Source organism: Natrix helvetica, assembly GCF_964273705.1.
Source record: "Natrix helvetica genome assembly, chromosome: 3".
In the NCBI taxonomy this organism is placed as follows: Eukaryota; Metazoa; Chordata; class Lepidosauria; order Squamata; family Natricidae; genus Natrix; species Natrix helvetica.
The window spans coordinates 127,282,301-127,301,630 of NC_138549.1; the positions used below are offsets into that span (position 1 = coordinate 127,282,301).

At 37.5% G+C, this 19,330-nt stretch overlaps 1 protein-coding gene across 3 annotated transcripts in view; it reads left to right on the forward strand.

The window, feature by feature from the left end:
- The window catches only part of PRELP (proline and arginine rich end leucine rich repeat protein), a 34,438-nt gene that overhangs the window by 11,152 nt on the left and 3,956 nt on the right, over positions 1-19,330 (forward strand). For all 3 annotated transcript variants that reach the window (XM_081946967.1, XM_081946966.1, XM_081946968.1), the window contains one exon: positions 13,000-13,935. In XM_081946967.1, coding sequence (XP_081803093.1) covers positions 13,002-13,935 — 934 coding nt within the window. In that variant the 5' untranslated portion in view covers positions 13,000-13,001. The remainder of the gene's footprint in view (positions 1-12,999; positions 13,936-19,330) is intronic.

Genomic DNA, 19,330 nt, shown 5'->3' on the forward strand with positions numbered 1-19,330 from the left:
GGTATAACTAGTAAGTCTTCACACACAACTATTTTTGTGCTAAGATTAGTGTCCACTTCCAAGTCTTCCTATTGGAATCAGCAGGAATCAAAATTCTGAGGTTAAAGTGAGACAGATGTCAGCAAACTTAGAAAGGGGAGAGACAAGAGATATAGAATCTCGTCATGGAAGAAGTCAGTCAGTTACTTAAAAGTCCCAGGAATGTATTGCATCAGCTTAGTCAAAATGTCTTAAAAGGAGCCAAGCTTTCTGCTAATGCAATATGGACCGCAGTCCCATGGTGCTTTATTTCTCCTTTCTGCATATCCTCATTTCTTCTTAGACAAACAATTTTGAAATTTGTGGGTGTGAATTTAGACTAACAACTGGAATGGGAAATAGATTGTTGTTTTAATGCTGCAACAACCGAACAGGGAGCTCCCATTCCATTGTATGAGAAAAAAGGAGACTTCTAAAAAAATACCGACAATCATGGGGAAATCCTAGCATAGCCATAGTTACTGACCACAAGCGAAGGCATGGTCCCAGGATCAATACATTCAGTCTTGTTGATTTCCTTTTATTTTTTCAAATAACTTTATTAAGATTTTAAACATGAAAGAACTACCGGTAATATTTAAAATAAAGAAATGAAAGTTGTAAAGCAATAAAGGAAAGATAAAGTCAAAAGTGCATTAAAAAAACTTGAAGGCATAGATCATATATTATTGTGTCCATATTGTGCACATCTATATGTAGTTCTTTTAACATCAATTTCTTTGTATTGGATCGGAGGGCATCTCTAAGGTGATTGCATTGTTCAGGGCTGGCACACCAATTCTCTGATCACTTGCCAATTTCTGAATCAGTTTACTTCTGGATCAGGTGAGGTGCCAGAAAAGCTCCTTTAAAGTACATGGGAATAAGTTCTTTCTCCACTGAAGGGATCTCTTGCTTCACCTTTCTTTCCAGTTCCAGGTATTCTTTGTCAGGTCTACTAACGTCAATGTGGCTTCACAGCTCCCCTTTAGTAATTCAGGTAAAGCTGCAGGGGTGAAATGGGCAAGACTCCATTGGTTCCTCTCTTCTTCTTTGCAGGAGACCAGAAACCTGTAGACATCACCACCATATTAATAATTTTATTTCATTCCATTTTAAGTGAAAGGTTCTTGTGCTTATGGTACCTGCAACAGCTCAGAGCAAGACAATCATTTCTTTGTTCTTAGCACTGTACTACTGGTAACAACTTAGAAATATGTTCAAGTTATTTTGAAGGATAGTAAATGGTGATGGAGTGGAGTTATTTCAGATATCACTGTATGCCATTTGAGTAGTATATATCCAGACTGGGACAAAAGTTCTAAACTTATATGTTTCTATTGCTTGAATGAACATGTTGTGTATGATCAGTCATGAACAATGTCAAGCTACATTTTATTATTTCAATTACCAATTGCAAACTTACATCCAGCCTTTCCAGCTTAAATGAGATAGACAGTATAATTAAGCACAATTGTTTTATAACTAGAAATAACAAAGAAAATATAGGACTCATGAAGCTTCTTGGATGAGAAGAAAAACATCTTCTTTCTCAAGGAAAAACAGCCCAGTTGCCTTTAAAAAAAAACACATATGACCTGGATGGCTGAGAATCTCCACAAAAATGCAGGAGATAGTCAGCAACAGATTATGCATAAACACACAATCTAGAAGTCAGGCAAGCCATAAGTTTGTTGGAATAAAAAAGTGGTGATCTGGCATTTAAACTGCATGGGGGAAAGAGTCAACATGTTGTCTTGGAGCAGGAAATTCCATTGCCTGAATGTCATGGATACAGTCTTCTTCTGCCTTTTGGCTAGGTCAAATAGATCCTCTCCAGAAGAGCTGAATTGTGGTCTCCAGAAGGCCAGGATTTTCAAAAGAAGATCATTTATAAAACTCAGAAGAAGTGACTATCATCTGAAAATGAATGTAAAAGAAATGCAGTGATTAACTCTTCTTTTAACAGTCCCTGGCTGCTGTTGGCCCAAATGCTTTCATATACTGGTAATATTTACCTTCCATGTGTTAAGATTACACCTTGAGTTGGGATAGAGTCTAAATCCAGGGTGATTGGGGAAATTCGGGATTTTTTTATTTGCTTGAGAGAAGCAAACAGCTCTATACCATTTTGTCCTAATTCAAACGGTCCATAAAATTTCAGTCTTGATTCATCTGTCCAAAGTTCAGATGTCTCCAAAACCACTTTAAAAAGAGGAGCAATTAAAAGTATTTGGCGCAATTCTAATATAGCAATAGCATTTAGACTTATATACTGGTTTATAGTGCTTTACAGCTCTCTTAAGCAGTTTACAGAGCCAGCATATTGTCCCCAACAATCTGGCTCATCATTTTACCCACCTTGGAAGGATGGAAGCAAAGGTGGTATTTAGATTCTGACCAGTTCTAGAGAACCAGTAACGGAAATTTTGAGTAGTTCAGAGATCCGGTAATTACCACCTCTGACTGGACCCTCCCCAACTATTCTCTATTCTCTGTCACTATTTAGAATGTAGCAGAACTCCAAAATGCAAAACAGGTTTGGAACTTTGCACTATATTTTGACTTTGGCAGGTTGTTTTGAGCCTTTTTAAAATTACTGACATCTGCCTACAAATTTGTACTCTGTCCAAGACCAATCTATGCTATCTATTATAAATTGTTCTCCATAATAAGGAATCCTGTCTGATGACTTGAACATTTTGTTCAAAAGATGTCATTTGTTGTTAAATTCCACCTACCTAGGTTTTATAGTGAATGCACCTTGTAATTGCAAATATATTATCCTTTATATTTAGGAAGCTATAATGAGAAATTGTTAGGTTTCAACAATTGTGCCTTCCATTATCATTGGAGTTATCTGAAAACATATCATGTGTCAGGAATATTTAGGGAAACTCATTTTATCCCGCATATATTTTTAGACTTCAATAAACACAAAAGGTAATTAAATCCAGATTAAGCTATTTAGCTAAATAAATTATAGTGTTGTATGCCATGCCCCCTGCTGTATTCTATTTAGCTTATACTTATAAATATTGGAATACAATCTTCTATGCATAACAGAAACACTAATTTAAAAAATCCATTAAAATATCTTTGTTTCTTCTTGGCTTCTGAGTTTGCTTAATTTCATATAGATGGGTTTTTTTCTTTCAGGTCACATTCATCATGTGAACATCAAATATCAAGCTGAAAAAACATTTTGCTTGATATAAATCTTAAGGAAGCAAGATCACGGTTTTTCAATACTTTTAGTCCTATGTTTATATGCATTGCAGGAGCGATAGATTTTTAAATTTTAGATAAAAGGCTTCAATTGTTGGATTTTTCTGACAGTTTCTGCAAGTATTCTAGGGCAAGTAACATCCAGTGATTTTTCTCCCCAGATGCCTTCATATTTCTTAGAGAATAACTCTGCTTCTTATCATGCTCCTTTCTGATGTATATCAAAGTCAGAGGTCCAGCTAAATTTATAACTAGAGTCAGACTAGACAGATAATGCAAAAATAGAGGTTAAACTAAAGTCATATTCATAATGGCACATAATTGGAAGGCAGGAAAGCAGAACTGAGATAAACTGAAGGTCAGGAGTAACTGGGGAAGAACAGTAAATGACAGATTGTCCCCAGTTTACTTTGGAAAAAAATACTAAGTAGGAACTTAAGTAGGTCAAATAGTAAAGGAGGAAAAAATTCCTGTTTTCAACTTTTAAATTGATGAACTTTACATTTAGTTTCCCAAATACCCTTTCAGCTCAGTTTAAATACATTTCTAGAAATTTTCAATATTTTTGTTCTTAAAATGACTGAAACATTATTTGAAACATTGTGGTATCAGCTCTCCATGCCTGTATTTTCTGAATAAATTAATTCTACCAAGATACAATATTTGATGGTGTATTTCAAACCTGCAGGTACTGTGAAAGTGAATTCAATTTTAGCATCAATCTGAATTTTAAAATAGTCGGGTTTCAGACTTCGGCATATTTCCAAGGCAGCATTGATCATACATCTTGGTGAAACTGGGATGATGATTTTGCATTCATGCTGGCCCTTCTTTGGTGTCCCACATGACCGCCAAGCCATGCCCACAAAATAGGCCAAACTTACAGAATAGGTAGTAAATTTTTTTGAAACCCACCCCTGGTCTTAATAACCCATCAATCACATTGATTCTGATTTAGGGAGCTATGAGTGAAGGTGTAGTACTATTCTTCCACTGAGTTTGCTTCCAGCAAGTGGTAGTTGGTGGGAGAGATCCACTTCTAACTCCCTGTTTTGGGAATTTTTTTCACTGTCTCCCTACTGCTATATAATTATTATGGTTGGTTACATACTCAGCCACCTATTTAGATTGGGTTTCCATTTTTGTCCACCTATTAAATCCTTTACAAGAACCTAGGATAGGTAGATAATAATATTATTATTATTAAATTATTATTAATAATATTAAAGGAACAGCAGGATGTAAGCTGTTCCATGTAAACCTACATTTTGCAATTACTGATGGTGAGTTTGTCCATGCTGATGGTGTCTAAGTAGTGTCTAACTTCTTCAATTCGGAAGAAGTTTCTTGGGTGAGAAGCAAAATGTTTTCAAAGAAAAGTCAAGAAAATCCAGTTGCCCCTTGGAAAAAAGCACCTTTGGGACAACTATGACCTGGATGATTGAGAATCTCCATAGAAATTTCTCCATTGGGTCCTTCTTATCCACCAGTTTAGTTTTTTCGGTATTCAGCAAGCCTTCATGGTATACTAGATTCAATATGTCTTTTTCACTATCCTTCAGATATTCTACCAATGCTCTTTTTTCTTCTTCAAATATCTGGTGTACTTGCAACATTCCACAGCTACCCCTTTGGTAAATAGAGTCTGTCAATATCAGTGCATGGATGAAGGGCATGAGTCATTGTCATTATTTTTCCGGTTTTCCTATCTAAAGTTTCTATTATTTCTACTTGATTCTAGCTTGATTCCAATCCTCTCTATATCTAATGACTGGAATTGCATGAGTGTAAATCCCCTAGATGGTATTCACTATTGTCCAGCAATTGTGTCTTCCATTGTATCATTGTATTATCCAATCATCTGGCAGGAAGTCAAATGCTTTCTTTTAATCAATGCAAGCTACATTCAAGTTGGTCTTCTCATCCTCAAAATCTGGGCATTTTTCACCATTAATTATAGGTGGGGTAGCATTTTCCAGACATAAAGAGCATGCAATTAAGGGTACTCCTGACTGTTAAAGGAAGTGGCAGGGTGCTTGCTCCACTTGGAAAGACTCCAGGGTCCAATTTGTGGCGTTATTCATAAGGAATGTTGCTAATATTGTGGAGCATAAGATACTACGTTACTAGAAGTGCGAGTGTCATATAGGGATCTGTGCAGTTGATGGCTCTCATGGGTCTTGAGCCAACCATGTTGGATATAGTTGAAAAAGAAGCTGTGGCACACTTATCTCCAACTATTTTGTCCCATTTCACAAGAGTCAACAGGGCAGGTAAGTTTGGGGGGCCATCTTTAACCAATGTCATATTATTGAATGATGTCCATAGTTGGACATCATTCAATGTCCAAAGATTGAATGTTGTTCACAAACCATTCAGACAATATTTCCAATGGCTGCTGAAACCTCCTAGCATAATCTGGAATTTCTAAATTAATTACTTTCTTTTTACACATTTTCACCACCGATTTTTTTTAAGCAATGTGGATTTCAGTACAAACACTTGACAACACTGCTATCAAAACATAGATTTGTGTGAAGAAAAATCCTAACTTCATAACCATCAGGAATTTTACATGCACAGTAGAACTCCAGGAGTACAAGAAAGTAACCTTACTGAACTCGTTACATCATAACCAGGCAATACACTTTCCTTTTCTTCAGAATGCATGCTATCATTTGCCAAATACACATAGCATTGGAGTATTCCCAGTGTTAGGACATGAGCATTGTTTTGTCTTGCTAAGATTATAAATTGTTTGTTGTGAAAGCTTTTGGACAAAAAACAACCCATCTGTTTTCTTCACAGATCTCTAAATGATAAATTTAATGTCTATTAGGAGTTAAATGCTTTGAGCTTTGCAGCCTGAGTAATATTCTTTCCTTTCTGTGATCAAAAGTGGTGCTATTTTTTTGTATGCTTAAAGATCTCCTGCTAAATGGATTAGACATTGCAGAAAGCCTGACAGAAGCATATTTGAGTAGCAGCATAGACCTAGATTCTGGGGGGGGGGGGGGGTGTCACGCGTTGCATTATGGGTGCGGCACGCTCACACAAGACCCCCCTGCGCTCCCCCCACTTGTGACACACGAGCCAAAAAAGGTTCGCCATCACTGGCCTAGAATATGACTCAAAAGTATATGAAGTGATCATCAGCTGGAGTCATTCCATGAATAAGAGGTGTTTAAATCTTACACATGTGTCTTGTGGTCCCATAGTTGAAGGGAGGGCGAAGTATAAATATACTTACAGAAATAATCCATCAACATTGAATCAGGTTTTTTTTTTCAGCAGGAGTCATCCTTTAGTAGAGAAGAAAAGAAAAACTCAAATGTTTAGCAGAGCACACTCAAAATTGGGAGATGTAACAAAATTCCATCTTGATGTCATCATATAAAACACACAGAATCAGATTAGGTCTTCCAGATCTGGGCAGCATAAAGCTGAGATCTGGCACTCTTGACCTGGCATTCTCCTTAATTAGAGCATATGTAACAAGCAGAGAACAAGAGCAAATGATGGAACAGAAGATACAAGAAGAATGGACATCATGGTCTTTGTAGGGAGTTGTTAAATTTCCTGCTGCCACACTTGTTTTCTTTGGCTCTAGCTTTCCCATGTGAACCTTTTGTACTGGATGCAAGATTAGATTAGAAATAAGAAACTCTTAATTATGCAAAGTTTAGAGATAGAAACATGAGAAATTAAAGCACTTCCTATCACAAAATGAAAACACTAAAGCATTGGTGCATATATTCAGGTTAGTTTTTAGTTCTTTTTGCTAGCTGAAGCTAACTGCTGCTGTTGTTCTTATAGATTCTTTTCAACTTCAATGGACATTTGCTATGCTGATTTTAGTGTGCTTGCATTTTCTTCACAGTCGGGATTATAAATCCATTTGTTTGAATGGAATTTAATGTTCTCAGTGATTAGAGCCTTTCCTGATCATTTGATATTTTTGAAAATGCTATGTTAAATGAGATGTTTGCGCTAGTTTGACTTAGGCAGCCACAATATAATGTTTGAGCCCTGGGTGATGGAAAGGACTGGAAGCTTATCACCAGAGTTGTTAGCCACAATCATCATCTGTATGCTTGAGGTGAAAAAGTGAAAAGAAAAAAAATACATTAATGAAGAAAATGCAATTACATTCATTCACAGGCTTGGAAGAAATCTCTAGTAAAAGGCAGGTACAGTATGTTCCTTTACCAAGGATTCAGAAAATTGCAAAACTGGTAATGGATGCTACAAGAATGCAAACAAAGTTTTCCAGGTTTGAAGATAGAAATAGCATAGTTGATAAAGTCAATTTGTCTTTTCCATAAAATGCAGAAAGGAAGGACAGATAAAGACATCTATGGAAGCAATGGAATGGAGGGTGGGGAGGTGGGGGAGGATTAATTATTTCTATCCCTTTTCCCATCTAGCTGGATCAGTTAGAGACACACTTTCTAAACTTTGACTTTCTAACACAAAAGATCAGGGATTGCAAAAGTCTGAACCCACCTGTACTTTTACGGATTATGAAGGCTGAATGCGTTTACATGCTACATTTGATCCCTATATCAGGATTAAGAATAATTTTCAGTAAAAATGACACTACTTTAATTTTCATTTGATGATGAATATTTTGTTTATTCACTTGCTTACTTATAAATGACAGCAGCTGTATTAACATTTTAGAGGTTAATGGTTCTCCAGTAACTGAGATTTAGTCAATATTTAAGAACATCTAATATGATAGTGACATGCAACAGCTATCAGTATGCAACTTAACTTGAAAAGAAAAGGAAAGGAAATTAACATACTCAGAGTGATGGGCAATCTTGGATGGATTCAGGTGGCACAGAGTTCCAACATCAGAGACTGGTGAGAAAAACTGATGGGCACCATGAGATGGCATGTAGAAACCTGACTGGGCAGGGATGAGGAGGGTATTAAATTTAGGGTAGTAAATTGGAGGACATGAGAAGTATGTTGGATGATAACTGAACAGAGCATGATGGCCTCTGACTGGATAATATTATATAGAAAGTATGTACAAATGTATATCTGTCTATTAAATGGAGAATGCATTCATGGTGGGGAGCCTGAAAGAGAGACAAAACATATCCCTTTGGTTTTGGAAGTGGGAAAGAGAAAAATTATTTTTGGAGCAATCCTCAAAGAGGTAGAACTGTGGATTAAAAGGAATAATGTTAGTTTGGAAAGCAGACATCACCTTCATTCTCAGAATCTAGGGCAAATTGTTTATCTTTTACCCTTATCAATTTGGTTTTTTAAAAAAAAAACATTTGGGTATTTTTCTGCAGCAGCTAAGCTTGCTAGATAGATTTTCCAGGTCATAAGAAGTGTACCTATTTAATGAAATAGACGTGGATTCTATGTCATTAAAGTAATAAAGACCATTTTAAACACTTTTCATGTGTTAACCACAATCCAAATTACAAGTATTTTGTAAGTTTAAAAATGTAAAGTGTTAGATACTCCCCCCTCTAGTTGTTGCAAGGACAATAGTAGTTTCCAGTCAGGTCCTCTCTTTTCAGGCGAGAACAGAGAGAGACCTGATTGGCTGAAGCACTGGCAAGCTCCCCTTTAAAAAGGGAGCTGCCAGACCTCTCACTCAGTGGATGCCTGTACTTGACCAAATAAAGAGCTGTTGTTATCTTAGCCTTTTGTGCCTTTCATTACCCAATCTAATATAAAGCAACTGAACATAAAACCTGATATTTTTCTATTAACTCATATTGCTAATACTGTAGGGAAAGGGCATCACATCTTAACATGAATTATTGGAATGAAATTAGCTTTAAGAATGGAAGAATACTGTCAACGCAAGGACATCATGATAGAGTAAATCATTCTTTGTAGCTTCTGGAATGTATGAATAAGCATAAAAACTAATGATTGTATGTCTTTCTTCTTAAGATCACATAAACAAATTATTTGATATCACTCTCAACTCTGAAAAAAATTAGGGAAAATGCTGTTATCATAAAAAGGTTGTACTTTTGCATCTCAGACTTTGTGGAACTCAGGAAACAAAACTATAGACAAGATTTGTGGTGTTCCTACCATATTGATGGAATCTGACATACATCAGCAATGTCAGATTTGCTGTCAAAAATGGTTCAGATATGTTGAAATCATGCGAGAAAGGGAGATAACACATGAGCAAAATCCATGTCTATTTGACTTCATCTTACTCTGCATCTTTCACCGGCATAAAAAAAAAATCAGTTCCAGAAATATATCTCCTGTTGATTTACTTGGAGGAAATGCATATTTAAAAGAACAACATCATTTATTTGATAGAGGAGAATGCATCACATATTTCAATTCCCAGTAATGACACTCTAGCAGTATAAACATATCACACATAGGCATCTGGCTTTATATTGCTCAGACATATAATTCACTAGAATTAATTTTAAAGTAATTAAAATTTGCACCCAAAGGGGACATATAGCAAAACAAATTGTCTCCAGAGGACAACTGGGAACTTAAACAATAGCTAATGGTTCCTTGTTCGGCATCCTTACAATCATGTTGCTTTAATTTGTCAAACAACAATATCCCAACTGCAATATTCATGTGGCTTCAGTTGGATACCTGGATGAAGTACTTGATACAGTTAAGCCTCTGAAGGAGAGAGGGGACCATGTTAGATTTGCTGTAATAATTCCCACTCCCCTCCACAACTTGCTTTAGATTGTGTCTTATCTTACCTGCATAACTTTATACGCCTCCATCACTGAGTACTGTGGATGTTACCTTGCAGAGGAGGCAGCCATCCCCACATGTGTCTGTTATGACACTGGCAGGATTATGAAACCTGCCTGGAAAAGCGATCCCATGGAGGACTAAACAGACTAAGCACCCTGGCAACTGCTGTTGAGATTTCTTCTAAATGCATGGAATATCATGTGCCATGAGTCCTTCACCTTTTGGAAGAAATCTCTGTGGGCAGTAGGCCATTTTAGTCACAGCTTTGCTTCTCAGTGACTAAATCAGTGACTACACTGAGAATCTCAGTTCACAGATTCTTGTGAGCACATTGGCCATATCTGGATGTCTAGAGCAGAACAAAATGAAACCACCAACATGAAATTCCATTACGATAGCCTTGCATATAAATAATTGCCAAGGAATGGGGGCTGGATATGCAGTCAAAGTATGAGCTGCAATCCATCATTCAAGTGGTGCCATTCTGTCTTCAGACTTTTTTCCTTAGCACAAAAACCTCTCAAACACTGACATTCTCTGGCTACTGGCTATTTGCTAATTTTACTTTCCCTCTGTCTCTGTTTCCTGTCCACAGACTTTTTTCCAAGAGACAAAGGGCTCATGGCACATCATATTCCATGCATTTACAAGAAATAACCCTGCAATCTCTACAGCAGTTGCTAGTGTGCTTTTGCTTAGTCCTCCATGGGATCACTGTACCAGGCAGGGTGCCCCATCCTGCCTATGTCATAGCAGACAATGATAGGACATAGAACTGGAACCCTAAGAGGCATGGCCCTTACTGCTTATTGATGGAGCAATATCCACTACACATGTATTCTTCCAGGCTGCAATTCCAGGGAATTGTTTAGTATTCCCATACAAGTCTTTCTCTTTCAAGATCAACTTTTCTTGACCTGCAATGTGCTTTTGCCATGTATGTCATTGTGTTTTTGTGGATAATGGATGATGGATAGGTCGCTTCTGTAATTTGTTCAGGATGAAGAGAAAACTTGGTGAATCTAGGAACTTTTTCAGACTGTGTCTCAAAAAGCAAGCAAGCTTTTGGGGGCACTGAAATGAGATAGATGTTTCTGCCAGGATCCTGATGCAGGTGGATTGGAATATGTAATGGGAAGAATTAAAATTAGGAAGATAAATAAAGCATAGTGAGTCCTGCCAGGAAATACCCTGAAGAACATGTCTAACTGTGATCCTGGGAGCTGGTCCCCTGATTGCCAAAGAGCAAAAAGAATGGTCGATTGGGTCATGCAGAGGTCTACTGTCCGTGCAGTATTCTGATAAGTACAGTTGTGCCAAGCTATGGATTAATATCCCTACCCTCCCTTTATCAAATATCCTTCTGTTGAGCTTGTGCTGGGGCAAATATTTCAAGAATACTGTTATGGCTTTTTTTATTAACTTAGACCAAGTTCATAAAAAGCCATATCAGTATTCTTGAAATATTCTCTATAGAAAACATGACATTTCCTAATTCCAGTATGGAATTCAAACAGTTTCTGAATTACTAGCAGAGGTCTTTGAGTTTTGGATTTGGGGGCATAAAGTAAAAACCCATTTCTCTTAATGTGGCTTTGTTATTTTGTAAAATTTGCCCCAAGGGCCTCAGAGATCTCCTTTGTTTGGTTGTTTGTATCTAAGGCATGATGGCTTATGTTTTTATATGTATTCTATACCTGCAAACTACTATCTCTATCTCTATCCCTTCCAACTTCTGTTTCTCATTTCCTGCTTTCCATTACCACAACTCTTGCTTCCCTGACTCTATTTACACTTCACAGATGATGGAGGAAGCTGAAGTCACCGTCCATCTCTTTCCTTTAGTCTGTTTTATCCTCATTAGTGTGGACTTTTCTCTAGCCTTTATCCCAGGAGGGCAATGTGTTTCACTAGGAACAGAAATTTTGGGCTATCTGTATTTGTTCTTGTTCCCAGCCATTCATTTGGAGCATAGGATACAAAAGGGAGGAGGCCTGCAAGGAAAACATATTGCCCTCCTGGGATAAAGTTTAGTGATCTATTCAGAGAGAAAAATCCATGCTAATGAGGAGAAACCAAACCTAAGCAAAGAAATGGACAGTTACTTCAGCTTCCTCCATCATCTGTGAAGTATGAATTGGATCAGAGAAGCAAGAGATGTGATAATAGAAAGCAGGAAATGAGAAACAGAAGTTGTTAAGTGATTTTTTGCCCCATTTTTTGCCCTTTCTTGCCACCGTAGTTAACTGAGTCACTACAGTTGTTAATTTAGTAACCTGGTTGTTAAGTGAATCTGGCTTGTTCATTGACTCTGCTTGTCAGAAGGTCACAAAAGATGATCACATGATCCAGGACATTTCAACCATCATAAATATGAATCATTAGCCAAGAGTCTGAATTTTGATCATCTGACTATGGGGATGCTGCAGCATTTGTGAGTGTGAAAAACCATCATATCACTTTTTCCAGTGCTGTTGTAACTACAAACAGTCAGTAAACAAACTATTATAAGCCAAGGACTACCTATATCCAAGGCCTGGCAGAAGGCAATGTGATGCATGATATGGGAATGCTATTCTATCGTCATGTTGTACGTTGTATGTGCTGATCCAAGAGAGTTCATTAGTAGTGTATCCCCTTCATTGTTAACTCCCTGCAACTATTGGAAGTGTGTGAGTAGCATTCTGACTGACTCCATTCCTTATGGATGGTTTGTTTTTCTGCATTGGTTTTGTATATTCCAAAATTTCTGTCCCATCCCAGTTGGATCACACTTAAGTTGTAACAAGTGGCTGACTCCTGAGTTCAAACATTATATTGCAGATTTCTCCAGCCTGTTGTTATCAAATGTTTTGAACTGTTGTCTTTAACCAGATTTGCAAGCTCTCAAAATTCTATTTACAAACATAAATGCAAAGCAAAGGAAGAACAGTCTATGTAGGAAAATATTGACTTAATATTGAATGAAAGAATGAATAAAGAAGTATATTTTTAATGCTTGCTTCTCTTTCTTCTTGTTCTATTTAGACATGAAGAGGATTGCCAGATTGATTTTCCCACTCATTTTTTTGCTGATTTGTGAGGTGAATGGACAGAGGCGCACCAAACCTCCAAAGAAGCGCCCACGTCCTTCAGTCCCTGAGCCAGTTGAACCAACTGACTTTCCTCCACCTCTGCCCCCAGGACCACCCTCAGTTTTTCCCGATTGTCCCCGAGAATGCTTCTGCCCCCCAGATTTTCCTTCAGCCATTTATTGTGACAGCCGCAACCTGAGAAAAGTCCCACTCATCCCACCCAGGGCTCAATACGTGTACCTACAAAACAATTTCATTGACAAGATCTCTGAAGAATCTTTCAAAAATGCAACAGGGTTGCGATGGATCAGCTTGGACAACAACCGCATTGATTCAGTGGGATCACAAGTACTACATCAGTTGGATAACCTTGTCTTTCTGTACATGGAAAAAAATTTCCTTAAGGAAGTGCCCAACAACTTGCCTCCCAATCTTGAGCAACTTAGGCTGAGCAGAAACCGTATCTCCAAAATCCCTGAAAATGTTTTCAGCAAGTTAGATCACCTCCTCCTGTTAGATCTTCATCATAATCAGTTGGATAATGGAGACTTCAAAAAGAATACTTTCAAGGGGCTCAAGAACCTCATGCAACTCAACCTGGCTCATAACCGGCTAAGTAAGATGCCTCCTGGGGTTCCCAAAGCCATTCACCAGCTCTTTCTTGATGAGAATCAAATTGATAATATCCCCAACAATTACTTCAAAGATTTCTCCAATTTGGCCTTCATCAGGCTTAACTATAATAAACTGTCTGACAAAGGATTGCCTATTGACACTTTCAACATCACCAATTTGCTGGTTTTGCATTTGGCATACAACAACCTCACCAGCATCCCCTACATCAGCCCCAAGCTGGAGCACCTCTACTTGAATGACAACTCAATTCAAAGTGAGTTGGCACAAGTTTAGACCTATAAAGATCCTGTTTGTGGGAGAGAAGGGGAGTGGGAAGAGGTAGATTATCTCATGACTCAACATTCATTTTAAAAACTCCAAAATGACTTACTTATGTTGATGCTTCCAAGGGAACTTCAGTAAAAAATCTTATTTTCCCTCCTTGTTCTTAAGTCATTACTCCACGGGATTCCATTAAATTATAAATTCCATCTTGCCTGAAGCTGTAACTTTATGACTGTTAGGACAGATGACTGAAGAGAACAGGGTGGGTGGGTACAGAGGAGTCAGACTGAGAGCAAATTGTTCTTTTCCATGCAAATTGTACTATTTCCATATAAAGAAACATTTAGATCTTTCCATATAACAAAAATGGAAATTATTTTTTTATGTTTCTTTGATATAGGGAGAGAGAGAGGATGGGAGGGGAAAAACTCAGCACCCATCCATTTACTTTTTTGTGTTTCTGTCAATCTATAGCTAACAGATTTTGGCTTGTAGGACTGACTTGTTTTCCTAAGACTTTTCTCTTTGCTGAGAAAGCACTGCAAAATCAAAGCAATTTTAATTTGTTTGCGTACTAGTTTTACATTAATTTAAAATAATGAGTGACTGTGTAAAGGAGTATGGAGAGAAAATATCAATGAGTTTTCACATTTTGTTTCTTTAAATGTGATTTTTAAAAAATCAACATATATTTCCCATACTATGGGGTAAAGCCATCGTAATTTCATACATTAGTTTGTATCCTTCAGAATACGCTAACATTGTTGTAGAAAAACAAAACATTTCTTCTTCCTGTTCCCAGGAATATGTTCAGCAGGAGTTCCCAACATCTGTTGCCTTAATTGAAAACATCTGTATTTAAGAAATGCAGAATTCCTTCCAGAACGTTTTAACAAGAAAGTAATAAAGAAAATAATGAGCCGCTGTACTTCAAACCAACCCCAAAAGCTTGGGTTTTTTCTTTCAAGTTAAATTTTTGGCAATAAAATAGTCCAATAAAATGTCCTTATAAGATAGGCCTCATATAGGAAGGCCCTGAATCATACTTCAAACTCAGAATTTCAGTACACAATCATAACACTCTTTTATATATATAAAACAAATATATATAAACGAAACAAATATATATATGCTGGTTTTGTTGTATTTGGGTCTTTTCCCGTGTAAGATTGAGATTTTCTTTGCAACGTTTCAGCGAGATCTCACTCGCCATCTTCAGGCTGTGGTCTTAAAGTGTGACCAGAGCTGCCGTCTTTCTGTATATCTTGGTGGGAGGGGATGGAGTGCTGGTTTTGTTTCAGTAGGTGGAATGATTGGTTGTGTGGTTGTATCATGATTGGCAGATTGGTGCTGATTGGTGCTGGCTGTGTGTTTGTTGTTCTTTTGTATTGTAACGGCCTGGATGGTGGGTGGTGTTCGTTTGTTGGCTAGGGCTGGTTTCCAGATGTTTGGTAGGCGGGAGGTATCATCACGTTTATTCATGTTGTGGGGGTGTATATATATATATATATATACACACACACTCCTGCCTAATATGTAATACAGCCCAGGTTCAAATCCCAGTAAGGGTATGGCTAGCTAAATAGCTTGAAATAGATCTATACTAGTCTCCCTTTATTTATTTATCAGCACAAACACAACACAAACATAGCAAAGGCAACATTAAAAATAAAAATTTGGTTTTCTGCCTGCATGGTCTTCTGTGATAAGCCGAAGGACAGAAATGAGGGAGTAGTGACCTTCCTCCCATATTTAGGCATACCAGGGGTTGTAACACAAAAACATACCTATTTCCCTGGCTCAACTGATAAGGAGGCGAGCCTGTGGCTTAGTGGCTAAGACTTCTGCCTAAGAATAATACAGCCCAGGTTCAAATCCCAGTAAGGGTATGGCTAGCTGATGAGAGCTAATTAGCTCGAAATAGATCTATACTAGTCTCCCTTTATTTATTTATCAGTACAAATACAACACAAATTATATATATATAATTAGATAGATAGATAGATAGATAGATAGATAGATAGATAGATAGATAGATAGATAGATATATTCTGTCTTTCGGCTCACTCCAGGGGACCATCCAGGCAGAAAACCATATTTTTAATGTTGTCTTTGTTACATTTGTGTTGTATTTGTGCTGATAAGTCTCCCTTTATTTATTTATCAGCACAAATACAACATATATATATATGTAGTATTTGTGTGTGTGTGTGTGTTTGTGTGTGTGTGTGTGTGTGTGTTTTATGCATATGTTTCTGAGCATTAGTCTGAACAGTAAGGATTAAACATTTTCTAGCAGCAGATAGTAATTTTTTTTAAATTTTACTTTTCATATTACTGTTTTAATATACAAAAAGGGAGGAAAGATTAGAAAAATACAAAAGATAAATAACAGAAACAAAGGAAACAAGAAAAAATATATAACAGAATAAGAAAAGATCTTGGAGGTCTCCTAGCAATATTCAGTAGCAATAGTAATTACACTTAGACCTGTATACTGCTTCACAGTGCTTTACAGCCCTCTCTAAGCAGTTTTACAGAGTCAGCATATGGTCTCCAACAATCTGGATCCTCATTTTACCGACCTCAGAAGGATGGAAGACTGAGTCAACCTTGAGCCTGGTGAGATTTGATCTGCCAAAGTGATGGCAGCCGATAATCAGCAGAAGTAGTCTGCAGTACTGTACTCTAACCACTGCGCCACCACGACTCAAGGAGGAGACCCTATACCATTCCAGACAAGTAGTTATTCAGTCGCTTCTTAAAAGCCTCTAGTGATGGAGCAGCCATAATTTCTGAAGTCAAGCTATATATATTACATAAAGGAAATAATAGAGCCTAATTTTTAAATATTTCATTAAACCATGACCACATATCAATCAGCTTTTCTGCTATATTGAAAATAGCAGCTCATAAACCAAAAGTAACCATGTGTAGTTGATTAAACTTTGTACATCTGGGGTTGCATTGTCTTTCCAACACTGAAAAGTAATTATTTTACTGTGTCCCCACCTCATCCTCCATACACATAGTACTTGATAAAGCCAGCAATCTTCTAATACAGCATGTTCCAGATGTATAATTGAAACGTACATTCACAACGTACTGTTTGATCATGGTATTGCTATATTAGTCAACCTATGATTATTTAACCAAATTAGGAAAATACTGGGACGAATCCATATCATACGATTAACTGCCCCTCATCCTTTTTATTTCCAATATAATGAGAATGACTGACAACTCCTTTTGAACAACTGGTGTATATGCTAGCTGTGAATAAGAATAATTTGTGGAATTAGTCTCATCTTTAGATCATACAAAATGTACTTAATATTAGTGACATAAATGTAATGAAGGCTACACCTTGATTGCTCCATGCCTTTGACAAAGCTGGTTGAACAGGGTAGGATTATCTTTAATGTGCTAAAAAAAAATTGGATGACCACTTACTGGAAACAAGGTTTTCCTATTCCTATTTGTTGTTATGTTTAATGGTCATACAATATTTTGCAGTCCAGACAAACAAATCCAAAAGCAGGGCCCAAATAAGAGGTATACCAGAAGCAGAGCAAAGTAGAGAGAAAGAAGGAGAGGGGAGAATTACCACTACTGCTGGCATTCCCAACCCAGCCAATGTGTTGGAAACAGACCTCTGCAGTCCTGGAGGCTTCCCGGGTGCTTGCTGTAGGATGGTTTCTTCCTCTTCTTCCTCTTATTTTTTTCCTCTATGTGAATGAATAAGAAAGGAAAGGATAGGTATATCCATCCGAAAAAACTATGTGAACATCTTTAGCCAATCAAATCTAAATGAACACAAACCATCTGGCATGGATTGTGTTCACACATATGAAGAGGTTGGAATCATGATACCATGATGCTGTCTTGCAGATTTTGCCCTCCCCCCAGTCAAAATCTGCAAGATGGCATTGTGTCAACTCAATCAGCGCCACACCCTCTTTGTGCATGGGTATGGTCTACTATCATACTGCTGGACTAAATAATGTGGAATATGCTATCAGATCAGGAAACAAATAATTTTTACTTCTTCAATCGGTTCCTTCACCATTAGTTGTACTGGCAAGGATGCTTAGGTATACAGCTCAGCATCATCCAAAGAGCTGCAGGTTCTGTGCCCCTATCTTAGAGCCATGTTTCTACAACAGATGTGAAAACTTGTAATTCTTCAAATGTTACCAACCCAGCTAGCATGCCCATTGGCCCAGCATGACTGGTGCTGAACTGTAACGAAGTCTGAAATACCATAAAACCAAAAATATATATTAGCAGCTTTTCAGACTGACTTATAGTTAAAAGGAATAAGGTTTTGTGAACTATAGCTCACTTTATCATAGAGCAGTGGTTCTCAACCTGTGGGTCGGGACCCCTTTGGGGGTCAAACAACCCTTTCACAGGGGTCGCCTAAGACCATCGGAAAACACATATTTTCAATGGTCTTAGGAACCGAGACACCAATTTTATGGTTGGGGGTCACCACAACATGTGGAACTATATTAAAGGGTCGTGGTATTGGAAAGGTTGAGAACCACTGTCATAGAGCATCTAAATTCATGTAGGAGTTAAATTAGAATAAGGCAGGGGGAGGGAAAGGGCAGGATAAACAGATTGGTTATGCTTAGGCAAGTTACATATAAAAAGGATTAGCAATACTTTCTCCATTAACTATTATAATGTGTGTTTTTTTAAAAAAAACTGTTGATTTTGTTGAGTTCTTCTGAGATAGTCTGGGTTAGTAACAATTTTTTACTCAAGTACACTGTTAAAGTTTCTTTTTTCCAAAATGGGTTATTCCAATCTGTAATTGAATGTCTTGAGGGACTGAAATGTTTTGTGATTATTTTATGCTTGTTTTGATCCTGATGTTAAACTTGTATCGCTCATTATTTTGAGCCATGGTGGTGCAGTGGTTAAAATGCAGTATTGCAGGTAATACCGCTGATGGCCAGCTGCTGGCAGTTTGGCAGCTTGAGTCTCACCGGCTCACGGTTGACTCAGCCTTCCACCCTTCTGAGGTCGGTAAAATGAGGACCCAGCTTGTATGAGCCAATATGCTGACTCTGTAAACCGCTTAGAGATGGCTGGAAAACACTGTGAATCAGTCTCTAAGTCTAAGTGCTGTTGCTATTGCTATTTTGTGCAGAGTTGCCCTGCTTGTTTTATGTAGAATCCAGGGGGGCAATGCTGGCAGATGATGGTATAGATTTCATTAAAGGAAGAACATGTAATGGTGCCTCTAATCATATATGTGAAGTTGCTGGGATGGCACTGCCAGTGTAAAATAGACACCTGGGCTTATTAGGTAGTCTTGTTTGCTTGTTAGCATAATTTTCTTGTTGTTTCTTATTGCATGTGAGAATATGCTT